General features: G+C 33.7%; 1 protein-coding gene across 16 annotated transcripts in view; it reads left to right on the forward strand.

Annotated features, from left to right (window-relative positions):
* LOC149780296 (uncharacterized) overlaps positions 1-27170 on the forward strand; it is a 138166-nt gene that overhangs the window by 74182 nt on the left and 36814 nt on the right. Inside the window, exon 1 of one of the 16 annotated variants that reach the window (XR_016415048.1) lies at positions 11342-11447. The exons of 14 other annotated variants lie outside the window; for them this stretch is intronic. Coding sequence is in view for 1 of the 2 variants with exons in the window: in XM_089937123.1 (XP_089793249.1) it covers positions 11417-11447 (31 nt within the window). In the remaining variant the exon portion in view is untranslated. Of the gene's footprint in view, positions 1-11341; positions 11448-27170 lie in introns of those variants that run through there. One more of the 16 variants, XM_089937123.1, reaches the window with a different exon arrangement.

Genomic DNA, 27170 nt, shown 5'->3' on the forward strand with positions numbered 1-27170 from the left:
TATCGTGTGCTGAAAAACCCATAATAACAACAACTATTGTTAGATGAGACTCATTTGCCCTCTTCCTGGAAAAATGCGATTTTTTTTATATCCCCGCAATAGGTTGACCTGGTTGGGGAACACCATTCCAAGGTCACCTAACAATGAAACATTTCTGGTTATCAAATAATCTAAGGACTATAAATATAATACTCAAAAAAGATACGCACACACACGCAAGCACACATGCATATTGCACGCAATCTCTTTTGACATAAATTAGACAGGCTGACTCAAGTATATAGTGTATATGGGATATAGACTTCGCAATATTACTGTATTGGTTCGTGTTTACCGCATTGCACAAGTTACATGTTCATGACTGAGGCCTGTTTTTGAAGAAATGTTCAATTGTTCACTATCTAAAAATATTTCTTGTTTGGAAAAAATGTACAATATTTAGACAACCAGGTGCAAAATGTTTAGTAAAAAGTACCAAAAGTTCGAAGTAATATTGCATTCACAGAAAAGATGTTCAACACGTTCGTTCTCATTCTTACAGAAAGTGCATTTGTCATCGAATATGCTAATTCATTAAAAAAGGTTTTTAGGGACAATTATTCCGTTTAATTAAATTAAAATTAAAAGAGATCAACTTTGTATATTTAGTACAAAGTTTCGCCCATGTATAAATCTTAGACCACTCCTCACTACTTATATTTTTCTTTAATAATTTTACCCACGTTTCTTGCTTAGAAGTGTTTTGCCTCTTTACATTTGTAAAAAATATCTTTGTAAACAAACTCCAGTGAGTTTTGTTTTTGAAAGTTCACTATTTTATCCCTCTTGCTTATCAAACGTATGAGCCAAATGGTTTTTGATTGTATCTTTCCAACATTTGGGAATTTTGGATATTAATGAAAAGTATTTCAACAAATCGTCTCATCCGGTTTTGGGTTTTATCATTTCAGTATGTATTAAAATTACTACGCTCATAAACTAAACCATTAAGAACTTCAATGCAGGCATCAGTCCATGACTCGTATTGATGGGACTTTCTAGCATGAACAAAATTTAAAACCTCAGGGATAAATACTTATTTGGATTTTGCGGATCCTCTTTCCAATTCGATGCTGCATAAAGTTCTCATCTTCAAAAACTGTTTTTAATGAGCTTACCAATTTCTTCTAATTTTCTCCTCCCTAAATTCCAAATATCCTTCATATTTCTGAATATAGTTGTATTGGCGGGGTTCTGCCACGCTACATCTTCGTTTTCGAGTAATATTTTAACCCATCATATCTTAACATATCTACTGAAGGAATAAATGTGAGATCATTCTTATGCGCCTCCAGCAGACCTTTCTGGAGCTGTATCACTTTAGCGCACCAATAAGCACAGAAAATACGCAGTCTGATTAAAATTGTCCTACGTGAAGATCTGAAAGCGACCGCTGAGGGGTCATGTTCTGGTGACCTGTGTTATTACCATAATCGCTAATTTTATCAGCGAATCAGATGAAGTCTTGTATCTTCGCGTTTGTTTGACTGAGCAGTATAGCCGAAGAGCACCAGTGGTTGCTTATCGATTTGATTCACTTTAAATTTCTGAAAGCAGCATTTCCATAGGCTAAATCAGATGTCACCAGAACATGACCCCTAAGCGGTCGCTGTCAGATCTTCAAGCAGGACAGTGCCAAGTGGACGAATGAATGAAATAAGAAAAAAGGGAAGTAAAATCAAATATGAATGAGTGTGAGAGTGAATGAGCCAAAAGACGCCACTGGAAATTCGATTATGGATGTTTATTTTTTAAAAAGATGATTAAATGATTAATTAAAGATATATATATGAATGCAATTTCATTTAGGAATTAGTGAACTGATTAAGGAACGATATGACACGGTGAATGAGGAAATAATGAATCCCTGGATTAATGACAGCTGATTAAGAAAATAATGAGTTAATGAATTAACCTTGAAAGCAATAACAATTGGTAAATATATTCCCCAAAATGAGAAGAAGAAAAAACATTCCCATGAAACCAACAAAAACATTAATGACATTAATAAAAAATATTATGCAGCGAAATATATCTTCCACATACAAGCTCATAAAATTGTAAATTACACTTATATTTTAATTTTCTCATCAATGTCATTTTAATGGTCAAATTGTATCCTTTTTCCTAATTTGGTTCTACCATACACGTAACCATTCAAGTACCATGCACTTTCAACCTCAGAGTGTTTGGCTAATTTATTGACAAACTGGAACAATACGTAAAAGCAAATTATTCTTCAGGTATTTAAGGGACCTCGAATATCAAAAAGTGTATAATGAAAAATAATCATGGAAAAAATAATGCAAAATTCACGTCCGTCTTGGTAGCCCTTTACGAGCAAGAATCCCAGGAAGCCAAACTTAAAACATGATAATGGAACCACTAATACTAAGGACGATACAATTACACCATCAAAACCTAAAATAGCAAGATCAAATAAACTGAAGAGGACCATAGAGATGGTGATTTAAACCTGACTAGAAGCAGATCACATTTGAAGAAGCAAATAACCTAAATGTGGTGGGTTTAAAAATTATTAGAAGCAGATCATTATTTTTCAAACTTCAGGTTCGTGGTTGTAAACCTGATTAGAAGCATATGACATATGAAGAAGCATTCAGATTAAAGCTAGTGGATTGAAACCTGATTAGAAGCATATGACATATGAAGAAGCATTCAGATTAAAGGTAGTGGATTTAAACCTGATTAGAAGCAGATCACATTTGAAGAAGCATTCAGCCTTAAGGTGGTTGGTTTCAAAATCTGACTTGATGTAGACCCCATTCTAAATAAGCCTTCAAGGAAGCATTTTACAAAGATTTTCTAAATCAAATAGATCACAATACGTGAACTACAGATTGTAATAACTTAATTCAAAATCTTTCAAACAGGTGAAATAACGCGACTTAAGAAAGAGATTGAAAATAAACTGGGTTTAAATGAACAACAACGTTGTTAACTAAATATTTGCTAGGTCACGAATGTTTGGTAACGATATTGACCTATACGTTCCAGATTCGTCCAAATAAAAAGTTGACAAATATCGCAGTCAGAGTAATGTCATAAAGCTTGCATTATCTAATAGAAAGGCTTCTGATGTCTTTGAAAATGTCACGAATATTTACACTTTCGTGAAGCTGAAAAGAGGCAAATTGCTGGTGAAAGAGATTATACAAGGGCTGTGAAACAATGAATTCATACTCGGTAAAATTAAAATACAAACTGTCACAGTAATTATATTGTCTTAAGCTCACACACAAACTGGTCGATTTGGTTTTCACTTGGGCAAGACACTTGGATATCGTTGATATTCATACTTTAGTTAATTTACCCTGGCATATTATCGCTGTTATTGACCTCATTATTGATAACATTTCACTTGCCACGTCTACCTTTAAACTTTGTATCGTAACTACGTAGATAACACTAGTCTCCTGTCCCATTATTGTTACATTTAAAAATAAGGACTTTCGTCCTAGTCATTTTAGTCCAGAATAGGACAGTCTGATTTTGCTGCATCCAGGTACCCCGTTTAGGTCTCGAACAAGACACTGCACATGCGTAAAGACCATAGTTTTGTTCTTCAGATATTTCAGAGCCTAATTTATTTGTATTTTTTTCAATTTTTATGTCAACGTGATTTTATAAGAGTTGAAAAGGAGAGATACAATGCGCAATTCTTTGGTCCGAAATTGTGCACGATTAAGAAAATTCCTTTGTTGCATCATATTTATTTGTTTCTTATGTACGCTATGTATGTTAGCATGTATCGTGTTTCTGAATTACGACTTTTCCTTCTTTCAACAAAACGATGGAAGCGATATAATACACATATTAAAAACACAAAGATTGTAAACTGCTATTAATGCTTTTCCAGTGATAACTGATAAATGCCCAGAGAAAAGTATTATAATACTGATAAATGCCCAGAGAAAAGCGTTATAATACTGATAAATACCTAGAGAAAAGTGTTATAATACTGATAAATGCCCAGAGAAAAGTGTTATAATACTGATAAATGCCCAGAGAAAAGTATTATAATACTGATAAATGCCCAGAGAAAAGCGTTATAATACTGATAAATACCTAGAGAAAAGCGTTATAATACTGATAACTACCTAGAGAAAAGTGTTATAATACTGATAAATGCCCAGAGAAAAGCGTTATAATACTGATAAATACCTAGAGAAAAGCGTTATAATACTGATAAATACCTAGAGAAAAGTGTTATAATACTGATAAATGCCCAGAGAAAAGTATTATAATACTGATAAATACCTAGAGAAAAGCGTTATAATACTGATAAATACCTAGAGAAAAGTATTATAATACTGATAAATACCTAGAGAAAAGCGTTATAATACTGATAACTACCTAGAGAAAAGTGTTATAATACTGATAAATGCCCAGAGAAAAGCGTTATAATACTGATAAATACCTAGAGAAAAGCGTTATAATACTGATAAATACCTAGAGAAAAGTGTTATAATACTGATAAATGCCCAGAGAAAAGTATCATAATACTGATAAATGCCCAGAGAAAAGCGTTATAATACTGATAAATACCTAGAGAAAAGCGTTATAATACTGATAAATACCTAGAGAAAAGTGTTATAATACTGATAAATGCCCAGAGAAAAGTATTATAATACTGATAAATGCCCAGAGAAAAGCGTTATAATACTGATAAATACCTAGAGAAAAGCGTTATAATACTGATAAATACCTAGAGAAAAGTGTTATAATACTGATAAATGCCCAGAGAAAAGCGTTATAATACTGATAAATACCTAGAGAAAAGTGTTATAATACTGATAAATACCTAGAGAAAAGTATTATAATACTGATAAATACCTAGAGAAAAGCGTTATAATACTGATAAATACCTAGAGAAAAGTATTATAATACTGATAAATACCTAGAGAAAAGCGTTATAATACTGATAACTACCTAGAGAAAAGTGTTATAATACTGATAAATGCCCAGAGAAAAGCGTTATAATACTGATAAATACCTAGAGAAAAGCGTTATAATACTGATAAATACCTAGAGAAAAGTGTTATAATACTGATAAATGCCCAGAGAAAAGTATCATAATACTGATAAATGCCCAGAGAAAAGCGTTATAATACTGATAAATACCTAGAGAAAAGCGTTATAATACTGATAAATACCTAGAGAAAAGTGTTATAATACTGATAAATGCCCAGAGAAAAGTATTATAATACTGATAAATGCCCAGAGAAAAGCGTTATAATACTGATAAATACCTAGAGAAAAGCGTTATAATACTGATAAATACCTAGAGAAAAGTGTTATAATACTGATAAATGCCCAGAGAAAAGCGTTATAATACTGATAAATACCTAGAGAAAAGTGTTATAATACTGATAAATGCCCAGAGAAAAGTATCATAATACTGATAAATGCCCAGAGAAAAGTATTATAATACTGATAAATGCCCAGAGAAAAGCGTTATAATACTGATAAATGCCCAGAGAAAAGCGTTATAATACTGATAAATACCTAGAGAAAAGTGTTATAATACTGATAAATGCCCAGAGAAAAGTATTATAATACTGATAAATGCCCAGAGAAAAGCGTTATAATACTGATAAATACCTAGAGAAAAGCGTTATAATACTGATAAATGCCCAGAGAAAAGTATTATAATACTGATAAATGCCCAGAGAAAAGCGTTATAATACTGATAAATACCTAGAGAAAAGTGTTATAATACTGATAAATGCCCAGAGAAAAGCGTTATAATACTGATAAATACCTAGAGAAAAGTGTTATAATACTGATAAATGCCCAGAGAAAAGTATTATAATACTGATAAATGCCCAGAGAAAAGCGTTATAATACTGATAAATACCTAGAGAAAAGCGTTATAATACTGATAAATACCTAGAGAAAAGTATTATAATACTGATAAATACCTAGAGAAAAGTGTTATAATACTGATAAATGCCCAGAGAAAAGTATTATAATACTGATAAATGCCCAGAGAAAAGCCTTATAATACTGATAAATACCTAGAGAAAAGCGTTATAATACTGATAAATACCTAGAGAAAAGTGTTATAATACTGATAAATGCCCAGAGAAAAGTATTATAATACTGATAAATGCCCAGAGAAAAGCGTTATAATACTGATAAATACCTAGAGAAAAGCGTTATAATACTGATAAATACCTAGAGAAAAGTGTTATAATACTGATAAATGCCCAGAGAAAAGTATTATAATACTGATAAATGCCCAGAGAAAAGCGTTATAATACTGATAAATACCTAGAGAAAAGCGTTATAGTACTGATAAATACCTAGAGAAAAGTGTTATAATACTGATAAATGCCCAGAGAAAAGCGTTATAATACTGATAAATACCTAGAGAAAAGTGTTATAATACTGATAAATGCCCAGAGAAAAGTATCATAATACTCGCCAAGTACTCTCTTTTTGTATTATTTTGCATTCTTGAAAGAAACAGATGTCTCTATTTGTGTCAACGTATTTTGATGTGCGCAAAGGCATGCAAGTGTTTGACATTACAGGGTTCCTTTTCGTGTTCATTTGTGATTCTAATTCGGCAAAATAGACTAGACAAACTCTTTCAACATATTCGGTATTAAAGAGTTAAAAATTAAATTTCATTATCAAATTGTATAAATAAGGACAAAGCATAATCAATATAAATATAATGTTGATATTAGTGTTTAAAAGTGTTGCATTTGAAAGCACTTTTCTGAACATTTATCTGTTTTTAATTATTTATCGATTTTAAAGCCTAATTTATTTATTGAACATAGGGAGAATGGCGTATGCGTATTGTCGAATTTAACACTACGAGAAGTTTAAATTGGATTATGCGAGTGCTATGTTCTCCGTTTTGAAATGTGACCTGTATTATTGGCAATGAACGTGTTTGTTCCGCTCACTCCCATTTGTTGATATCAGCAAAATTTAGAATGTTATCCGCAAAACCGGTCAGCAGACCTTTTGGTGCGAAATATGGTTTTCTGACAGAAAAGAAGAGAACTGACAACTCTGCCTTTGTTATGAGAAACATTTGGCATTACGTCTGACGCTCTGTTTCTGTCACAATGAACGCAGTCAATCATTCACACTACGTCATTGACCCATCTCTGCGTAGACGTATTTCGTTTGCATCATAATTATGATGCCAAAAATTGACATGTTGAAACGAACAGACATGTAAATTGAAAGGAGATCTCGACAGCAAATTTATTAGGACTGTCTTGGTCATATTGTGTATTGGTGGTTACTAAAAGAGAGAACAGAACAATGTCGCAACTGATAAAGTCGAGGAAACAAAAGAAAGACGGAATAAATGCACCCGTTTAGTATGAGAAGACAAACGGAAGATACATACATACAGAGAACGAAAGGAATTTAGTCACAAGCGAACGACGGAACAGACATACAGGCAGTGGTTGCTATAGATACTTTGGATTCGTTTTCGATGTAATGTGTCTATTTTAATAATTGGGTTGGTTATAACTGCAAGCTAATTTTCTTGATTATTATTTGCGTTTGGATTTTACGGATATTTTGATTCTTACTAGTGCATGAAAGTAGATAGACTTTGTTAGTAAGTTAGCTACTTAACATTTTATTCACTTGCCTAATCAGCAGACTGATTTCAAATGGACGCTAAGATTTTAAAACGAAAGGTATTACAGGAAAATATACCTGTATTCATATTTTCTTGTCATCGGCTCTAATTATATAATGCACCCCACCCCATCCCATCCCACCCCAACCCACCCTAGTTCTCTCTCTCTCTCTCTCTCTCTCTCTCTCTCTCTCACACACACACACACTGTTTCTCGATTGATCAATCGACTGCTCCATTGGCCTAAGTGGTCTGAGCGCCCTCCTCGGATGCGGAATGTCGCAGGTTCGAACCCTGGCAGAGTCATACCAAAGACTTATAAAAATGGTACTGTCGGGATTATGTGACTTGGTGGGATATGATGCTACATGTCTGCGGCATGATGCCGCAGTACTAGACATTACTATCAACTGTCACACTACAGACATCGTAGCGATGTGACTAAATTGGTTAAAGCACTCTTTATGTTTGTCTGTCTGAGATATTAGAAGGATGAGTTATATATATATATATATATATATATATATATATATATATATATATATATATATATATATATATATATATATATATATATATAGTTCTTTATTGACGACAGTTATGCATTCTGGGTGAATTACTGCTATAGTTTTAATCTCGACTCTTGTGTACTTCTCTGACCTGCTTAGTGTTAGTGTCGTTGACCGGTCAGTTTACACGTGCATTTTATCAGACAACTGGCCAAGGCGAGCTGTACTCTCTTAGCTTCCAAAACCTTGAAGTTACAGCACAGTTTGTAGGTCCCTTCTCCAAAGCAAATTGAATTATGCTATTAAATGCAGTCTCTTCTTCAAGGAAAATGTCAGTGGCTCATAATACAATTCCTAATCAGAGGTGGATGTAAGTAGCTTGAAATTATAGAAAATGTATTATTAAAGTCTTTCCTACTCTTGTAATTTGTTCTTGTTTGTGTTATAGAGAACAAAGGTCGTCAGAGTAAAGTATGTTTCTGCTAGTGCACGCCACAGCGCTTTCGTAATAAAGGTTTGCCTCTTAAAATTTCCCCATATCATCCAGTTATTGGACTGTCTTCAGAATATAGTTGGATTAATATTTTTTCATTCAAGTCAATTTAGTCTTTTGTTATTTAACATTCTTGTTTTTATGTCTCCGTACAATTTTTCAGCGAAATATTGATTTTTATCCATAGTTACCTGTTGTAATTATTCAATGCTGTCATTATTTGGAAATGGAATATCAGTATCACTCTATGATAAAATACCTAACACAAAAGGAATCTTATGAATTTCATTTATCACATTCAATCACTTCGGTACTTAAAATCAGAGTAATAGATCTATATCATACCCCATTAGATATGTCGGTTGTAATAAAAAAGGCGAACTTTTATTTAAAGAAAAAAGGTATTATTTTGCCATTTGGCAGTATGTACTTAGTGGATTTGATACTTCGAGAAACAAAACGAGTTTATTCTTTGTCATGCACTGTAGGGTTATACATTTATAAAGCACAAAAATGATACACTTTCTTCATTATGTTTTTTTTATTAGTCACTGGTCACTGAAAATGCGAATAAGGGGTCACTTTAAAGTATCTTCATAGAATAAGTTGAAAAAGAAACTGACGAAACTATATATTTGGATATTGGATTCAGAACACGTCTTAATTTTTCTTCTACTTGTATGTATATGCGAGGAGATCCAGAGAACACACGAAACGAGGATCGATTCTAGTCAACACTTGTTGGCTGGCATGATTGTTCAGTTACCCTTTAGCATGTGAACAAGTCGATTTGTATTTGTCATAATTCATAGCACGAGAGCACTGGCAGAGCTGGATTTCTTTTAGCCAAATAATATAAATTTGGGTGCACTTATTTATAAAAAAGGGGGGAATCATTTCATCAGGTTCCACCGGTTTAGATTAGGTTCCGCCAGTTTAGATTAGGTTCCACCGGTTTAGATTAGGTTTAACCGGTTTAGATAATGGAGTTAATTGATGTACAGTAAGATATTTTGGCTGGGATTGAGTAGTAATTATGAACACATTGATTGCTTTTCCTCGGAAACCTGAAGTTACTCAATCAAGTTTCGCAATGATTTCCAAATAGTGACACAACCCCCTTCTCTCCGTCTGTCTGTCTATCTGTATGTCTCTCTCTCGCACACACATACACACACATGTATATGTATCCATTCATTTTGTATCATAATGTTATAATGAGTTCGATAATGGAACAAGTTAAAGAACTACTAGCAAATACACGAAGTTCACTTTATAACCGGTGGGGGTGGAGGTGTGGTGGGGTGGGGATAGTGGACTGTCTCTAGTGTAATTGTTTTATTTGCGAAAACTGTGCATTTGCAACACCATACCGTCGTTATAACGCTGTCAGTGAGAGTTAGAGTATACCGTGTTATAGTGAGACCTCTTCATAATGAACAATATTATACATACTTTTCTTAATACATAGTGAAAAGATTCCCTTACCATACCCGTCTTATAACATACAATGTGTTATAATGAATAGCTAATAATGAGGGAGATATGTATGAAACATTTTACAATCAAAAGTAAAATTTGATATTCAAATAATATTTACACCACAAATCGTGTGTTTTTATAAAAACTAATTTGTGATCTATAAAAGTCTTTTCAACGTAAATGATGTAACTATTCTTATCTAAATCTCTTTCGATGATTAGTACAAGATCAACCAATCAAATCCAGAATCAATGCAGATCGTACGATTATTTTAATTACAGCACCAAAAGACAATATGTATTATATTGCTGCGAAACAATTCTGGATCAATCCATCTATTTGCGCCAGTCACGTCCAATAAATTTTTTTTAAATACATCTTGGTCAAGTTGCACATGCCAAGTTGTATCAGTCTCTTCTGAAATATTGACATTACATTATTAGTCAGATTTGCCAATTTGAGTTTGAAAGCATCTGGCAAACAAAATAGAATAAATGTGATTAATAAAATTAAGTAAGATTTTTTTGTCTTTTTGAATCGAAATTTATGATCAGAATTTGTGTGGATGCAAAATGTGTTGTTGAATTTTGAGAACAAAATCACATCGTGTAAAAGATGATAAATCTAAAAAAATAAATCAATCCTCTTTGATTTTTTAGTATGAGTCTTTGTCTATTTATTCAGCTTGCTTCATTCGATTCCATCTCTTGCCGCTTCTCTTGCCCTTTCAGAAAATCACATTATAAGAAGAAATTAATAAATATTTGTTAGAATATTATCGTCCGTTGTATGCTCTTTTGTGTATAAATTCATGGTTATTTTTTGAGAGCTCACATTACGATCAAATCCTTTTTGTTAAATTCATTTCCAATTACCATTTAGAAGACTAAGAATTGTTGCCAGGAAACGAAATCTTAATGATTGGGTTCTTGACTTGCTCCGATTGAGTCACTAATAAAATAAATTGCTTACTGGACTTGAGCAGAAAACATTCTCTTCTGTGGCACAGGTTATTCACTCATGGATCATTTTTTTTTTTATGTATACAAACCCTTGGTATTTGGTGTGTGCTTTTGCATTATTCCTGATAATGGTTAACATGTTAGAACACTCGCGGAATGTTACCTTACTTCCTGCACTATACAGGACGGTTAAGATAAAGCTTGCCCCCACCATAGCGTGTTGACTCATTGCACTGTGCCATTATCCTTACAACATAGAAGCAGATTTCTGACACGTACAATTCGAGTGATGGGAACAATTCTTGAGATATCGAAACAAGGTAACGAACTACTTTTCAATGCATGATGAAGTCTACCTTGTAACAAGTAAGTGTGTTGTTTGGATCAGTGGACAGTCTGGTTGGGATTGTTTCATGTGCGTGAAATGTGCCTACGTGTCCATCGACGAAGGCGGTATGTTTAAGTCACATGTACGCACACGTGCTCCTGTTACGATGGATAATTCAAAGAAAACAGTGTAGAGCTAATTTTATCTCTAGAGATTATTTATCCTTTAATTTCTTCAATTTTTTTCACCATTTATTAATTTTTGTATTTCATTATATCCAGTACTAACTCTGTGTTCGAATAAGCAGATTTTAGACTTTCAACATTGTTTAATAACATTTTGAAGCTATTGATATTTATAACGAATATTCCAATAAGTAAGATTAAGAACGTTTATAAATTGTAGGATCATGAACCTTAGAAAATGGATGGTTGTTGTTGTAAGGAACGTCATTGTGATGACATTATGACACATTTATATAGTAACACATTCAAGCATATACTGTCTTTGTAGTTTTGATACCTTGGTCTTTTCCCGGTAGATAAAAGGCAGCTCAGTCTAGTATTTTAACATACCTATGCATCGCAAGAAAATGCGTCTGGATTTGTTTTTGCTTTGACATAAAGGGTACCAGGATGTGTAAGCAATAAAGTTTGCCAGGTAGTTGTTCCATTAATTTTTTTTCAGTCTGTACCCCAATCTGACGCTCACTCCATATCTTTGCCACATTTTGGTTTCCAGGTGCTAAATGAGACCAAACAAAACCATATTTGCTTTCTTCCATGACCCATTAAGTTTGATTCGTTTCCCTTTATCTCTAAATGTTTTAATGCAATCCTTAAGTATTACACATTAAATATTCACTATTAGACGATATAACCTATGTTTTGGATAATTATTGTCAGTTGAAGCTGGGGTGTTACACTGGAAGTTGTATGTTGTGCAGTTTGAAGTTATTTCAAATTACTTCGATTGGAGTTATTTCAAATTACTTGGATTCAGAAAAGGATTAATTCTGTTATTTTTCTGGAAAATAAGCGTGCTCATGTGAAATTGATGAACAAAGACAGTTTTTTTTTATTATAAACATTTATTCAAATATCCGAAACCAGAGTGATAATTCTTGTTTCTGCAAGGAGCTATAGACTTCAACACTACAGATTGCAGCATACGTGATCGTCTTCCATCTTGGATTCTTCGTTGGGATTCGAACTTGAAATCAGTAGAACATGTTGTTATTAGGACTTTAAAAATTTTATTCTTGGATTAATCTTGGATTATTTTGGATTTGGTTCAATAAAACCGTAAGTTGATATTTTTTAAAAAAAATTTTTACAGAATTTTTGCATGTAAATATATTATTGTATTGTATTTCAAGGCTTGTTGTTTTCACTCTTTCTTGTGTTACTGGTTATTCGAGTCTAAACACGTGACATGAGATCATCGAATTCGGCTTCTTTTAATTCGAAGAAAAAGTCTTTTGCATTGTAATGCCAGTCAATACGTTACTATTACCCAAATGAGAATATGTATTGTCTCCGGTTTCAGCTAATTGGTGAGATTTTGCAAATGAAAACAATGTGGTTGTTTGTGGTTTTGTTTGCTTTTTTATCATCTCGGATTAATTGAACGTGTACGAGCGATAGCGGACCATAATCATTCTTAATTTTTGCTCATGTAACAGTTTCTCATTCACACGGCAAGAGTGTTGATTTTGCGATCACACTACTTCAGTCGCCAGATTTTAGGATATCTCTTCTTATCTCGTGTTTACTTATAATTGATTAGACAAACAAAGGTTTTCAATTATATGACAAGACTGTATTCAATACATGTATTCTGATAAGATACAACTATTAAGTAGTTATCGCTACCTCAGCATATGCCGTCCCATAGTCAGGTCTAGTTCTTAAATTGTCAAACCATGGCTAACCATTGATTCTCCTTCCACAAAATCAGTTATCATCACTTGCTACAGCTGCATTTTAACATGCGAAAATGACTTTTTTTGGACAAATTCAAATTGAGCGTATTAAGAATAATGTGTCACTATGTAGGTTTCGTTGTTTCATCTCTATTCAGAGACTGTATGGTTCTAGTAATTATCATTTTGATTTGCAATATGCTTGCTTCCAACGAGATTTAAGTACATCTCACTTTCAATTATTTTTCTTACGTTCATTGTTTCCATTGTTGCGTCAGATTGGATGATTTTATTTTGACGAGTAAACCTTAAAATATCGTTGCCTTTGTAATGTTCCGTGCCTAATAAATATTGTAAGAGGTCTATATTTGCTGATGCAACATGGCGCATTGATATAAAAACAGATGCACATATAGGGTTACTTCTGAATTTGATAACCTTCGCTCTTTATCGCAATAAATAAAACACAACTCTGTCCAGTTGTTAAAACCGTTCAGATCTTTTGCTTTGAGATCAAAAGTGTTAGGATGTATAATGATATATTAGTCATTTTCATGTCTGTACTCGCATGTGAGGTCCACTCCATTCACTGCTACCTTTGGGTTTACAGGTACTAAATTAATCCCCCCAAAAACATATTATAAGACCAGTTCCATTTCATTATCTTATTATCGTTTGAGTGCAATTATTCAGTTCTATATTTTAGAACTTTATTTTATTCGGTATCGTATAGTCATTATTGCGTTGGCATGACTTTAACCGCTGGAAACACAGACATTTCCTTCAATATCCTCCTCGAAAACTCCGTCCTTTACGTCTTTTGTGAGATCTCTAAACAAAACGTCACTTGGTCTAATGAGCACGTGTAGTTCCTTGGTAGCTGCTATAACGTGGATCCATTCTTCACTACCAAAATGGTATATTAAGGTGATAATGAAAACCAAATATTCATAAAACGAACAGCAGGGCAGGAAATATCAATTTCGAAGAAAACGCATGAAAATAAGATACAGATGGAGAAGAAAGGAAAACAGGAGATACACTGGATATTATATTCTGTATAACCTTGTACACTGGATATTATATTCTGTATAACATTGTACACTGGATGTTATATTCTGTATAACGTTGTACACTGGATATTATATTCTGTATAACGTGGTACACTGGATATTATATTCTGTATAACGTTGTACACTGGATATTATATTCTGTATAACCTTGTATACTGGATATTACATTCTGTATAACGTTGTACACTGGATATTATATTCTGTATTACATTGTACACTGGATATTATATTCTGTATAACATTGTACACTGGATATTATATTCTGTATAACATTGTACACTGGATATTATATTCTGTATAACGTTGTACACTGGATATTATATTCTGTATTACTGGATATTATATTCTGTATAACCTTGTACACTGGATATTACATTCTGTATAACGTTGTACACTGGACATTATATTCTGTATAACGTTGTACACTGGATATTATATTCTGTATAACGTGGTACACTAGATATTATATTCTGTATAACATTGTACACTGGACATTATATTCTGTATAACGTTGTACACTGGATATTATATTCTGTATAACGTGGTACACTGGATATTATATTCTGTATAACATTGTACACTGGATATTATATTCTGTATAACATTGTACACTGGATATTATATTCTGTATAACGTTGTACACTGAATATTATATTCTGTATAACGTTGCACACTGGATATTATATTCTGTATAACGTGGTACACTGGATATTATATTCTGTATAACGTTGGGCGTCATTACTTGTATTATGGACAGGAAATACTTGTACTTAAAATAAATGTAATGAAGACATATAAGCCTAGTATACTTTAAAAACAAGCATGTTATGATCGATCGTTGGGGTCTAAAAGTAAAGAACCCAGTAGTATATGACCGTAGCCATTCTCGACATTATCGAAGGCTTTCTCCTTTACGATTAGTATGACTATAGCTACAAAAGACATGTATTCCTTTGCTGCCAATATCCATGCAGGAGCAATCTATCAATCTGAGACAATCACGTCCATTATTGTTTCTTATTATATCTTGCCCAGGTTTGTATGCCAAGTTTTATCAAAGTTTCCTTTGAAATGCAGACACTAAATTACTGGTTGGATTGGCATGGGAATTGTGATTCATCTGACAAACTAAAGTAGAAAAAATATGATTTAATAATAATTAATCGGATGTTTTGTCTTTTTGAATTAAACTTCACGATCAGAATTTGCATGAATACAAAATGTATTGTTGAATTGAGTAATAAATTACATAATGCAACAAAAATATTTTAAACAAAATAATCAGCATGCATTTCTGAGTCTGAGCACTTGTTTTCCATTTGTTCAGGTTGCTTCATTCGATTACAAAACTTGCCGCTTTTCCTTAATTTAAATACTGTTTGCAATTTCAGAATTCGCATTATAAGAAAATAAATAATAATAATTTGTTCCATGATCAGTTTGGTTGTGTGTAAATCATAATTATTTATGCAGAGCTCACGTTACGAATCAATCAGTTCGGTTAAATACCTTTGTCATAGCTATTTAGAAGGCAAAACGTTTGAACAGGATGAAAATCATAATGGTTGGGTTCTTGACTTACACCCAAATTGGGTCACTAATAAAATATTTTGCTTGCATAAGTAGGAACCTTTATCTTCGTTGGTACAGTTAATTCACTCGTGGATCAATTTTTAAATGTATGCAACGCCTTGATATTGCTTGTGAGGTTGCATTATTGCTGATATTAGTAACTTGACAGAACGCTAGGGGGAATTTGTCTTGTTGTACTATATACGACGGATAAGATAATGCTTGCCACCACCATAACAAGCTGAGTCATTGCTCTCTACTGTTATCATTGCTACTTAGAAGCAGATTTCTATTAAGTACAGTTCTAGTGTGGAGAACAATTTTTCAGTAGCTGCATTGAGTTCGATAGAGAAACAATTTAAGGAACTTACTTTCCAATGCATGATGAAGTCAACCTTGTAATGGGTAAGTATGTTGTTTAGAATTCTGGACTGTCTGATTGGGAATTGTTCATATGCGTGAAAAGTTCATTATCTAAACATGTCTCCAGCGACTAGTGCGGCATGTTTAAGTCACATGTACGCACAAATTCTGGTGTTGCTATGGAAAATAGAAGGAAAACTGTAGTGCTAAGTTTATCTCAATAGCTTATTTCTCCTTTTTGTTTCTTCAGTTGTTTTCTCACCAACTGTTAATGTGTGAATTTCACTATATCCGAGTCATTAAGGTCTGTGTTTGATAGAAACAGACTTTAGACCATCGTAAATAAAGCATGACGTTGTGTAATCAACACAATATACACTACTTCCTCATTATAACGTTGTCCGTGGGAATTAGACCTTATAATGCGACCGCCTTGTAAAGAAGTATATACGTATATTTTCACTACTAAATAATGAAACGAGATGTGGACCATATCTGCACCTCGAACAAGAAACTTTGGTTTCAGATTGCAATTCATCTACTCGTTCTTAATCTTGTGATTGTTTGTGATATGGTTGTATTGCTGATCAGTGGCGTAGAAATAGCCCAAGCAACCCAACAAATGCATCGGCGAGGGTTGTGGTTAGGTGGGGCAAAATTCTCATAAAGTATGCGAAATTTAATTTTATTTGAAGTCTGCCCAGAATTAAGACTTGCGGGGTGGGAGTTGGGGTGTCAGAATCTCTTGTTACGCCACTTTTGATGACAAAAGTAAACCTGTCCGAGCACTTGTTGAAGGTTACTTTTTATGTTGCAAACGGTTTAGATAATTGAGATATAGCTATCGACTTAGCATGTTGTGATTGTGCTCTGTGATGTTACCCTTATAAATCTGAAGCAGCATTTGCTGCAGTCCAGTCGTGAACTAAATAAGACCCGTATATTCATTGGTTTTCGAGAAGTATGATTAATATTTAAAATAAACGAGAAAAACACTTAAAATCAGTTACGGGGTTTAACAACAACAACAAAATAATACGTAATGTCCGTGGCCAGTAATACGTAAATCTCCGTGACCAGCTTCGCTTTATAGTCTCTTCATGCTGAATTTAGATCATGTTTACGTTATTCAGTCCCACATGGTTTCTAAGATATGTAATTATAGAATTATTAGCAAGCTTCATTAACTAATTTATTCATAAATTACACATTTAAATAAAAATAAAACTGCTTGTCACAATATTTTTATATATGTTTTACTGTTAAAAGTTTTTAGAGAGACATATATGATATAATCCCGATTTAAGCATATTACAGCAACATTTTCCCTTGCTATTTAAGATATCATATAAAAGTATAGTTAAAACTTCTCGCAACAATTCAGCTTTAGCGTCATACAATCACGAATTTTGCACTGGGTTAGATTTTTCAAGAGAAAGAATTTTCCAGGTTTTCATAACCAGTTTTCTTATTTAAAAAAATACCTTGCAGATCTTAGGTTTTGATAAAAACGTTTAATTCCCGTTTTTTATGTATGATCGTTGTGTTTAATTTGGGTTATCTAGTGTACAGATCGTTGAGTGTAATTTGGGATATAGATTGTACAGATCGTTTTGTGTAATTTGGGTTATAGAGTGTACATATCGTTGTGTGTAATTTGGGTTATAGAGTGTACAGATCGTTGTGTGCAGTTTGGGTTACAGAGTGTACAGAACGTTGTGTGTAATTTGGGTTATAGAGTGTACAGATCGTTGTGTGTAATTTGGGTTATAGAGCGTACAGATCCTTGTGTGTAATTTGGGTTATATAGTGTACAGATCGTTGTGTGTAATTTGGGTTATAGAGTGTACAGCTTGATCTTTCTTTAGATATGCAGCTGTGCAAATACCGATAGCTTCGCTTGGTCATTTTCAATTCATGGATTTCGTACGTACTTTGTACGAAAGAGCTGATACCATTTCCTTTACTTTTTATGTATATTGAAATTCATTCATTGCACTTTCAGACGCTGGTATTGTCTAGTCTGGCAAAATTAGATTTCCCAGTTTTACAGCCATTTTGGCCAACCGTGTGTTTAGGTCATGCACAGTTTTCACAAGTACAAATAAATTTCAGCTATAGTACATGAAATTAACATTAAGGTATGCCAACATTTGCCCCATTGTATAAGTTGCAAATACAAACAACTTATTTCATTGTATATGTTGCAAAATACAAACAACTTAATCTTAGACACGCACTCTCTCAGAGGTACATATGTAGGGCGCCCCTTGTTTTTTCAAACCAGTCACATATGTATCTGCTTGCTTTGGTTATTTTAAATAATACTTTGTTGGATTGGACAATGTCAGATTTAAGTGGTCAGATATCTAAAGTTGCTGGAAATATCTTGTACTGTAGTTACTATTGTTCATCGCCATAATACTGATACCTATGTACTGGCGTTTAACCCAATTTTCGACTCCAGTGTTTAGTAAATTATTTTCTCCGACCTATTAGATTGTGAAAACATTATGCTTTGAATAGCATCTAAATCTCACTTTTAGAAAGCAAGGCGATTGTTAATTTTCCAATACTTTATTTCTATAATTATAAAATGTCAATGTTTTTAGTTGAAAAGACCGAGGTAGTGCTTTACGCAAATTATATATTTGATTTTGGAACCCACTCTAAATTTAACAGACATGTCTTATCCTTTTTGTTATCAATTCTGTGTTGTTCTTTTTCCTTTTTAAGCTAGTTTGGATCAAATAATTTCAGCGCAGTTCACTTTTTACTTCTATGTGTATTTTTTACTCATCTCTTTTCACTCCACTTTCATCTTGCATGGTATCACACGTAGATCAACCAATCTATCTATTTACGTGCTGACGTATCACCAAAAAGTTATTTAGTTTTCTCTTTCATGTTTTCTTCATTCCAATTTTGTCTCGTTTCTTCCTTTCATTCTCTCTGTCAATTCAGTTTAGATACATTTGTATCACCCGGAGTAGCCTTAATAGATCGGTGTAAATAGCATGTTGCATGTATCTTATTTAAAACATAATAGACTGTATTTTATTTGACATCTATAGTCACATTTTAAAAATCATTTAGGCTTATAAAAAGCAGTATTCGAATAGGTAAGATTCAGAAAACTTAGAAATTTTAGGATCATGAAACTTTGAAAATGGGTGGGTGTTATTGTGATGAACGTCTTAATAATGATATAATACCACATGCAAGTATTGGTCTACCTTTGATTTTAAAAACCTTTGCTCTTTAGTCCAATAAACAGAACACATGTCAGTCCAATGTTTACATACCTGTGTAGCTCAAGAAAATCCGTCCTGATGTTTAGCTTTGACATCAACTGTATTTGGAAGAATAAAGAGTCGAGTTTGCCAGGTAATTTTACCAATAATCTTTATCGTGTTTGAACTCGAATGTAAGTCAACTCGATTTCGTTGCTACCTTTAGGTTTTGCAGGTCCTAAATGAAACAAGCAAAACCGTATTAGAAGACCAATTTCATTTCAACGGTTTTCTTTATCTTCTTATGTTTTGATTGAAATTTGAAAGTCTTTAGTTTGATAGTTTAGATCTTTATTTTTAATGGGAAGAATATTGCCATTATTGTTGCAATGCGGTTAACCGTTAGAAATTCAACCGCCTCGAAACTCTATCCTTTACATCATTTACATTATTTCCGTGTAAAATGTCCCTAATTCTCCTGAGCACGTCTACTTCCTTGGTAGAGTTTTTCATGGAATGGTTCAACGATACAATTCTACAAACTACCAAAACGGTATGTAAACGTGATAATCAAAACCAAATTTTCATCAAATGGACTTCAGGGCAGGAAATGTAGTTGACATAAAGATGCAAAAGAGATAAATCGGATACTACACGTTGTTTAACCTTGGCAGTCATTACTCGTATCTTTGGCTCTTATTATGGACAGGAAATACTTGTATTTAAAATATGCTAAACGGATATGGAGGCATAAACGCCGAGTTTACTTTAGAAACAAACATTTTTCATCGATCCTTGTTTCATAAGAGTTAAAAACAATTCCATGAATATATCTGGAGTCTATTTATATTCTTGTTTTACGGCTGTCTTATATAAAATGTATAAAGCATTCAGTTATATCCTTTTAATGCATCCCGTCTTTTTTTTTTTTACATTTTCCCACACAGTATTTGAACGCGTCCCATCGTTTTCTACAGTTTCCCACACACAATATTTTAAAACAATCCATCTTTTATACATTTTTCCAAAGTACTTGAAAGATAAGTATTTCTCTACATTGTGCCAATACGATATCTCTCTTTTTTTTTTTTAAAAAAAAGAAACGTACCAAAAACTTTATACAGGTTTTCCCACACTTGAAAGCATCCCATCTTTTATTGCATTTCCCAATTTGAAAGCCAAGGATTTCTCTACTTTGTATCAACGTGTTATCTCTTAAAAGAGGTTGATTTTAAGGCCCAAATTCCGTTTATAAACAATAGGCATTTCAGTTTCAGTAATCTTGAATACCCGTTGTTCTATGTGTTCTGTCGTTACGATCATTACATTTTGTTTACATTCATTGCAACATTTTGTCCAGTTTACCTATTATTTCTTAGTAAGCATATAAACAGATGCTTAATCTTAGACAGTGCAAAACTTTTGCCACTTTCTAAACGGTGTTGTAACTCTTTTTGACCACTGAGTCACTAAATCAGGTATTTCAAACCGTCTATTTAAGTACTCGTGAATACACGCTGTTCTATTTATTCTATCGTTACTTTAATTATAGATAAACTTAACACATTTTGTTTAGCTGGTCTTTTATATCTTCAGATCGATTTTGCAAGCATATGGTATCTTTCATAAAAAGTGGAAACTGGTTCTAATTTGTTTTAATGGAAGAATCAAACTTTCACAAAGGTTGAAACTTGTATCTGCAAATTTTAATGTGAATAACTCGAAAGCTTTTACAAAGTCATTAAGAAGGTGAAGATTATCAATGCTTCCACCTTCTGCACATTGCGTTATATCAAGATTTATAATTAAGGGAATATCTCTTTTGATCCATACATTACAAACTCATTCAATATTTTATCAGGACCAATCCTTTTCGAAAGTATTTCTTTCCAGATGGATTTTAAACTTTTGTCGCTGTTTGTAAATCAATAAATTAATCAAATGATAGGTCCGCGTCCTCAAATTTATAATCGTTTTAAGCCTGGATTTCTTCGTGGGGCAAGATGAATAGAGAGAGAGGATCATCAGGATGATTACTGACTTTAAAAGGTTTACACATTCATCGGTATGAAATTTGAAACTGTTTGCCACAAACCACATGACTTTAACATTTTCCTATAATCTTCAACGTTTTCCTTCAACAACTTATCAATCTTCTATTCAATGTATTCTTTTGTACATATTCTGACATCTTTATTGAACTTTGATTTAGATTCGAAATTTGTCCGTCAGTTTTTCCTCCTTTGGTCGCCATATATAGCCGGCCTGTCATGTGCTGAAAAACGGCTTTGAAATGCACACAAGCAAACAAATATCAGTATTGTTAAGATAGATTTCAAACTTAGCTACTAAGATGTGACGCATACTCTTCGCTTTTAACAGTTACAAAACGTATCTGCCGTAAGCCTTTGAAATATACAATAGAACGGTCTGAACAAACATAAAGATGTATAACCATTTCAATCACAATGGCTGGTGTCTCTCGGGGACCTGAATTGTTACAGTCTCTATGTTACAGTCTGTAATGTAATCAACAGCTACCGGTAGGTGAACCCTAGTGTCGTCCTTGACGATATCTGGGACGTTACGTGTTTCAGCGTTATAATCAACACAAGTGAGATGACAGTTACAAGCGGCCACATTCTCCATTTGCATAATGTGATTTTGCACTTAACTACATGCAAATCAGTCAGGTCTTGAATGGATCCCCCTGGTACTAAATACAACAAATATAAATGTCCGTTTTGATACAGTCTATCTAATGCAGGGGTGTCCAAAGTCCGGCCCGCGAGCCAATCGCACGCGAACCCTTCTCCTCTCATTTCTGCCATGGCGACTGATGCACACTTATGCACTTGGACTTATAGCACTTATTTTATTAAACTCTTCAATAAGATTTGGTTATAACTGTTGATGCTATGTACCTGTATATGTGGCACAAACTATTATTTTCTGAAAGATCTTTTAAAAGACAAAAGTAAAATTCACTTGCTTTAAACTTTAATGATAACAGAAAACTTTGCATTAATTATAACTCTTGTTTAAAATGACCATGAGGAAAATATATTTATCTAACTCATGGAAATTTAAAGTATTACATTCAGTTCAATGTTATCTGACTCTCCAGATATGAATGAAAGGCATAATTGTGTTTTTAGAGTTGTTCATGTATGCCTGAGTGGCTTATATTTAGTTACATTGCCATTTGAAAAATAAAGATAATTGGTACAATGAAAATTGTTGTATTTATTTATTGCTTATTTGTTTTTTTATTTATTTATTGTTCTATGACAGTGTATATTTGCATGTAACTTTTGTGGTTAAAAAATAACATCAGAAGGAACTATTGGCCCTCGAACATCTTCACTTTATCAAATCTGGCCCTCTTTGCAAAAAGTTTGGACACCCCTGATCTAATGCAAACCAATCAGGTCTTGACTTGATTCTCCCGGTACTAAATACTATACATATAAATGTCTGTTTTGAAAATTTTCACTTGAGAGTTCTATATACTGATATTTTGATTTCTTGTAGGTGATTTTGACCTTTTGCAGAATATTATTCTGTACTTGTCACAATTAAAGACTGTTGATTAAGGTCCCTAACTTGATGTCTTCAGTGAAAATAAAGAATGAGTTTTCACATAATTTGGAAGATGGATCAGCTCTAGGTTCTCGCAGGTAAAACAATAATGATAAAAACAAAATACACAAAAAATTTAAAAAAAACAATGGTAACAAAAATATGGGCTAATCTATGCATACAGTTAAACCTAAGTAGAAATAGCATTATATTTCGAAACAGTGAATCTCGTCAGTGTTGTAGATAATTAAATGTAGACATATCAAAGTACCCTTCTGATGTTTTGTATGTGCATTATTTAGCCTGATATATGATAAGTGGGCGTGTCAGGGAACTTGTGTATATGCATTATTTAGTCTGCTATATAACGAGTGGGTGTGTCAGGGGGGCTTTTGTATATTCATTATTTAGCCTGCTATATGATAAGTGGTCCATTCAGGGGGCCTTTGTATGTGTATTATTTAGCCTGCTATATAACGAGTGGGCGTGTCAAGGGGCTTTTGTATGTGCATTATTTAGCCTGCTATATAACGAGTGGGCGTGTCAGGGGGCCTTTGTAAGTGCATTTTTTAGCCTGCTATATGATGAGTGGGCGTGTCATGGGGCTATTGTATATGCATCATTTAGTCTGTTATATAACAAGTGGGCGTGTCAGGGGGCTTTTGTACATGCATTATTTAGCCTCCTATATGATAAGTGGGCGTGTCAGGGAACTTGAGTATATGTATTATTTAGTCTGCTATATAACGAGTGGGCGTGTCAGTGGGCTTTTGTATATGCCTTATTTAGCCTGCTATATGATAAGTGGTCCATTCAGGGGGCCTTTGTATGTGCATTATTTAGCCTGCTATATAGTAAGTGGGCATTTCAGGGGGCTTTTTTATGTGCATTATTTAGTCTGCTATATGATGAGTGGGCGTGTCATGGGGCTTTTTATATGCACTATTTAGCCTGCTATATTATAAGCAGGTGTGTCGGGGGCAATAAATGTATGTAATAAGCTGTACGTTGTGTGAAAATGTCCTCTGTTAACGTCCTGAGCTGACCCAGTCAGTTAACTGGGCCAGAACCGCAGTACGGATGATTCAAGATAACCGTTTGACATGCTTCTGTTCTAGTATTCATGCAGTGTGCAGTAGCTTCCCGAGTCAAGGCGGTGTTATTACGACTCTAAAAATAAGTACGAGTTTTGGATTTTGAACGCCGCTTTCACAATTTTTCAGTCATATCGCTACGATGTCTGTAGTATGGCACTTTATAGTGATGTCTAGCACTGGGGCATCGTGCCGCAGACCTAAAGCATGATCTCCCCGTCAGTCACATTATCCCGACACCACGCCGACCAGTCCTAACACTAACCTCCTAATGCTGAGTGCCTAGCGAGGCAGCTGTTAGTACCATTTTAAAAGTCTTTGTTATGAATCGGCCGGGGTTTGAACCCGCGACCTCCCACATCCGAGGCGGATGCTCTAACCACAAGGCCACCGGAATGGTCCCTAAAAGTAAGTAATAGAAAGGAGTGAGAACCAGTAAGTTTGTTAAAATTCAACAAATAATTGATTTCCCAAGAATACAACATGAAAATTTCGAACCACAATAATACAATCCTAGAATATATCCTTAATTGAATTTCATAAATCTAAGTCTTTGATTTTAAGAATGTTATTTTTGCAAATACATCAATTTTCATAGAATAATGACTTCAATAAAGTAATTTGAATAAATAAATTCCAGTCCAAATTAAACACTAGACACAACAATAATACAACTGATTCTACACGGTCCCTTTACTTTAACTCGGATCACAGTTAGTATTTTTTTTAAAGTATTATCAAATGGAAAATTTGATTCTGGAAAGTTCTAGATGCTTACAAGATAAAAATCTAAGTTATAATTTGAAGGTATGTTACTAAAAGTATTATATAAAATATGGTAAAACCCCCAGGTAGAACCGGCATTTCACGGGTGTAAAGTCGCCCTCTTAGTAAGAGGGTAGTTTTGGCTGGCGTTATCTAGAGGATGACCTCCCTCGATATTATAGACCGGTGGGAGTGTAAAGATAGAATTTCAGCAGAGAACTGAGCAAGACTATTGGGAATAAATAATGCAATACGAGCCCCCTTAGACAAGAAAAATAACAATATTTAATCAATAACAATTAATATCAGCAACTCCAATTCAATCTAAGTTTTGTCAATAGAATTTAATAGCTGCTTCTGATTTGGATTTATTTCATCATAATAACGAGTGGTACAAAGAGCGCAGTGTCCACGACTGATTGCATCACCTTCCTCCTTTGACCATGTATCTACGTCTTCCTATTTCCTCGAGCCTTCCTATTCTCTGCGCTTCACCCCTTCCTGGACTTCCTAGTCCTTTATTCTGAACTCGTCACTCCTGTTTTCGGACCTCCATCTTCGGACTGTACCGTCTTTCCCCAGAAAGCTGCTACTTAAAGGACATAATTACCCCTAAATCTCTATATGTACCACTTTCTACACGTATATAAATTACCTCAATTTACGTTACTCATGCTAGCTATCCACACTGCATAAATTCTGACTTGATCCGATAGAACATCACCCTAGCTTCACAGCGACCAGACATAACTAACATGTTAGCGGTATATCTAACGTTATCGTATCTCTTTACCTACACTACTACCACATGCTCGATTACTATTGCATACAGTTCACAAAATTCTAGCTCACAGCAATCCCTAACTTACAAGATTATGTAAACATTACAAATTCAGATATAAATATGCGACCATCGTTAACGCACGATAAGCAATATCGTCCTAATAGACAAGAAAATTATTTCATATAACCTTATGAAATCCTACACAGATGAAAACTTGGATAGCATGTAATCGTCAGTTCTATCAAAAGACTAGTAACTGTAAAATTAAAAGACATAAATTGCATAACAACTCTAGCATTAACAAATTTCCATGACATTGAATAAACGATACATAATATGGATCCTAGTCATATCATATGCCCAAAACAATGAAAACAAAATAGAAGATTACGTGGAAAATTAAAAGTGCGTGCCTTAATGATGTTCTCTTTCAGAAACTGTGCGTCCTAGCACTAAACCATGTATTGTCTTACAAGGCAGCTACCAAATCACTTCCTCGAGTCAAGCTTCTCCTCTTTCAGGATTTTGGACCAAAGAATTTCGACCAGGGTCGTCACTTTAAATTCACATTATTTCTAAAGTGTACGCTTTAATTTACTCTGGCCAATCGTAAGAAGCGGTTCATAAATTATCCCAAGATAATCATTTCTTTTGTCAGATTTTAGACAGCATATAATCTGTGAACTATGGTGAATATCAATTTCCCTTTGAACATGATAATTTGACATGGGTTCCTATCAAGCGGTGATGGTTGGTAGCCCAAGTGTTTACATTCTCAGGACAGCGTTGCAATACCCTTGCCAATCTCACTGAGTCATAACTTCTAGCCTTAAACGTTTTAACACTAACATGGGGGGGGGGGGCGGAAAGAAGAAAGGTCGAAGTGACGTTTCACAAAGACTTTTCTGGCTTAAATGAGATAAAATTTTAATGCTCAATGCATTAAACTTTAAGGTTCACTACAATTTGAAATTTTACACTTTTCAACGGGGAAGTTCCAACGTTCTGAACTCAGATTGAGATAAACATGTTTACAAAACCGAAATAATTGATTCAGTTGAGATAGAAAATGAACTTGAATTTGGACAAGGTCAAGTCCAAAATACAATTGCCAATAGCATATTCTGATTTTTTTTAAAATGCTAACAAACAATGCAAATTAAGTATACGTAACAGATGTGCTATCACGTAAACATATACAAGAACCTATAAAAACGTATTCGGTATATAGTGAATATATTTCATTTTTCACATTTTTCGTTACTGTTCTGTCCTCATTAGGATATGTATTCATTTAGAAATAGGGGCCCCAAGTGGCCGATTGG

Source organism: Sinohyriopsis cumingii, chromosome 16 (assembly GCF_028554795.1).
Source record: "Sinohyriopsis cumingii isolate HCF-2022 chromosome 16, ASM2855479v2, whole genome shotgun sequence".
Taxonomy (NCBI): Eukaryota; Metazoa; Mollusca; class Bivalvia; order Unionida; family Unionidae; genus Sinohyriopsis; species Sinohyriopsis cumingii.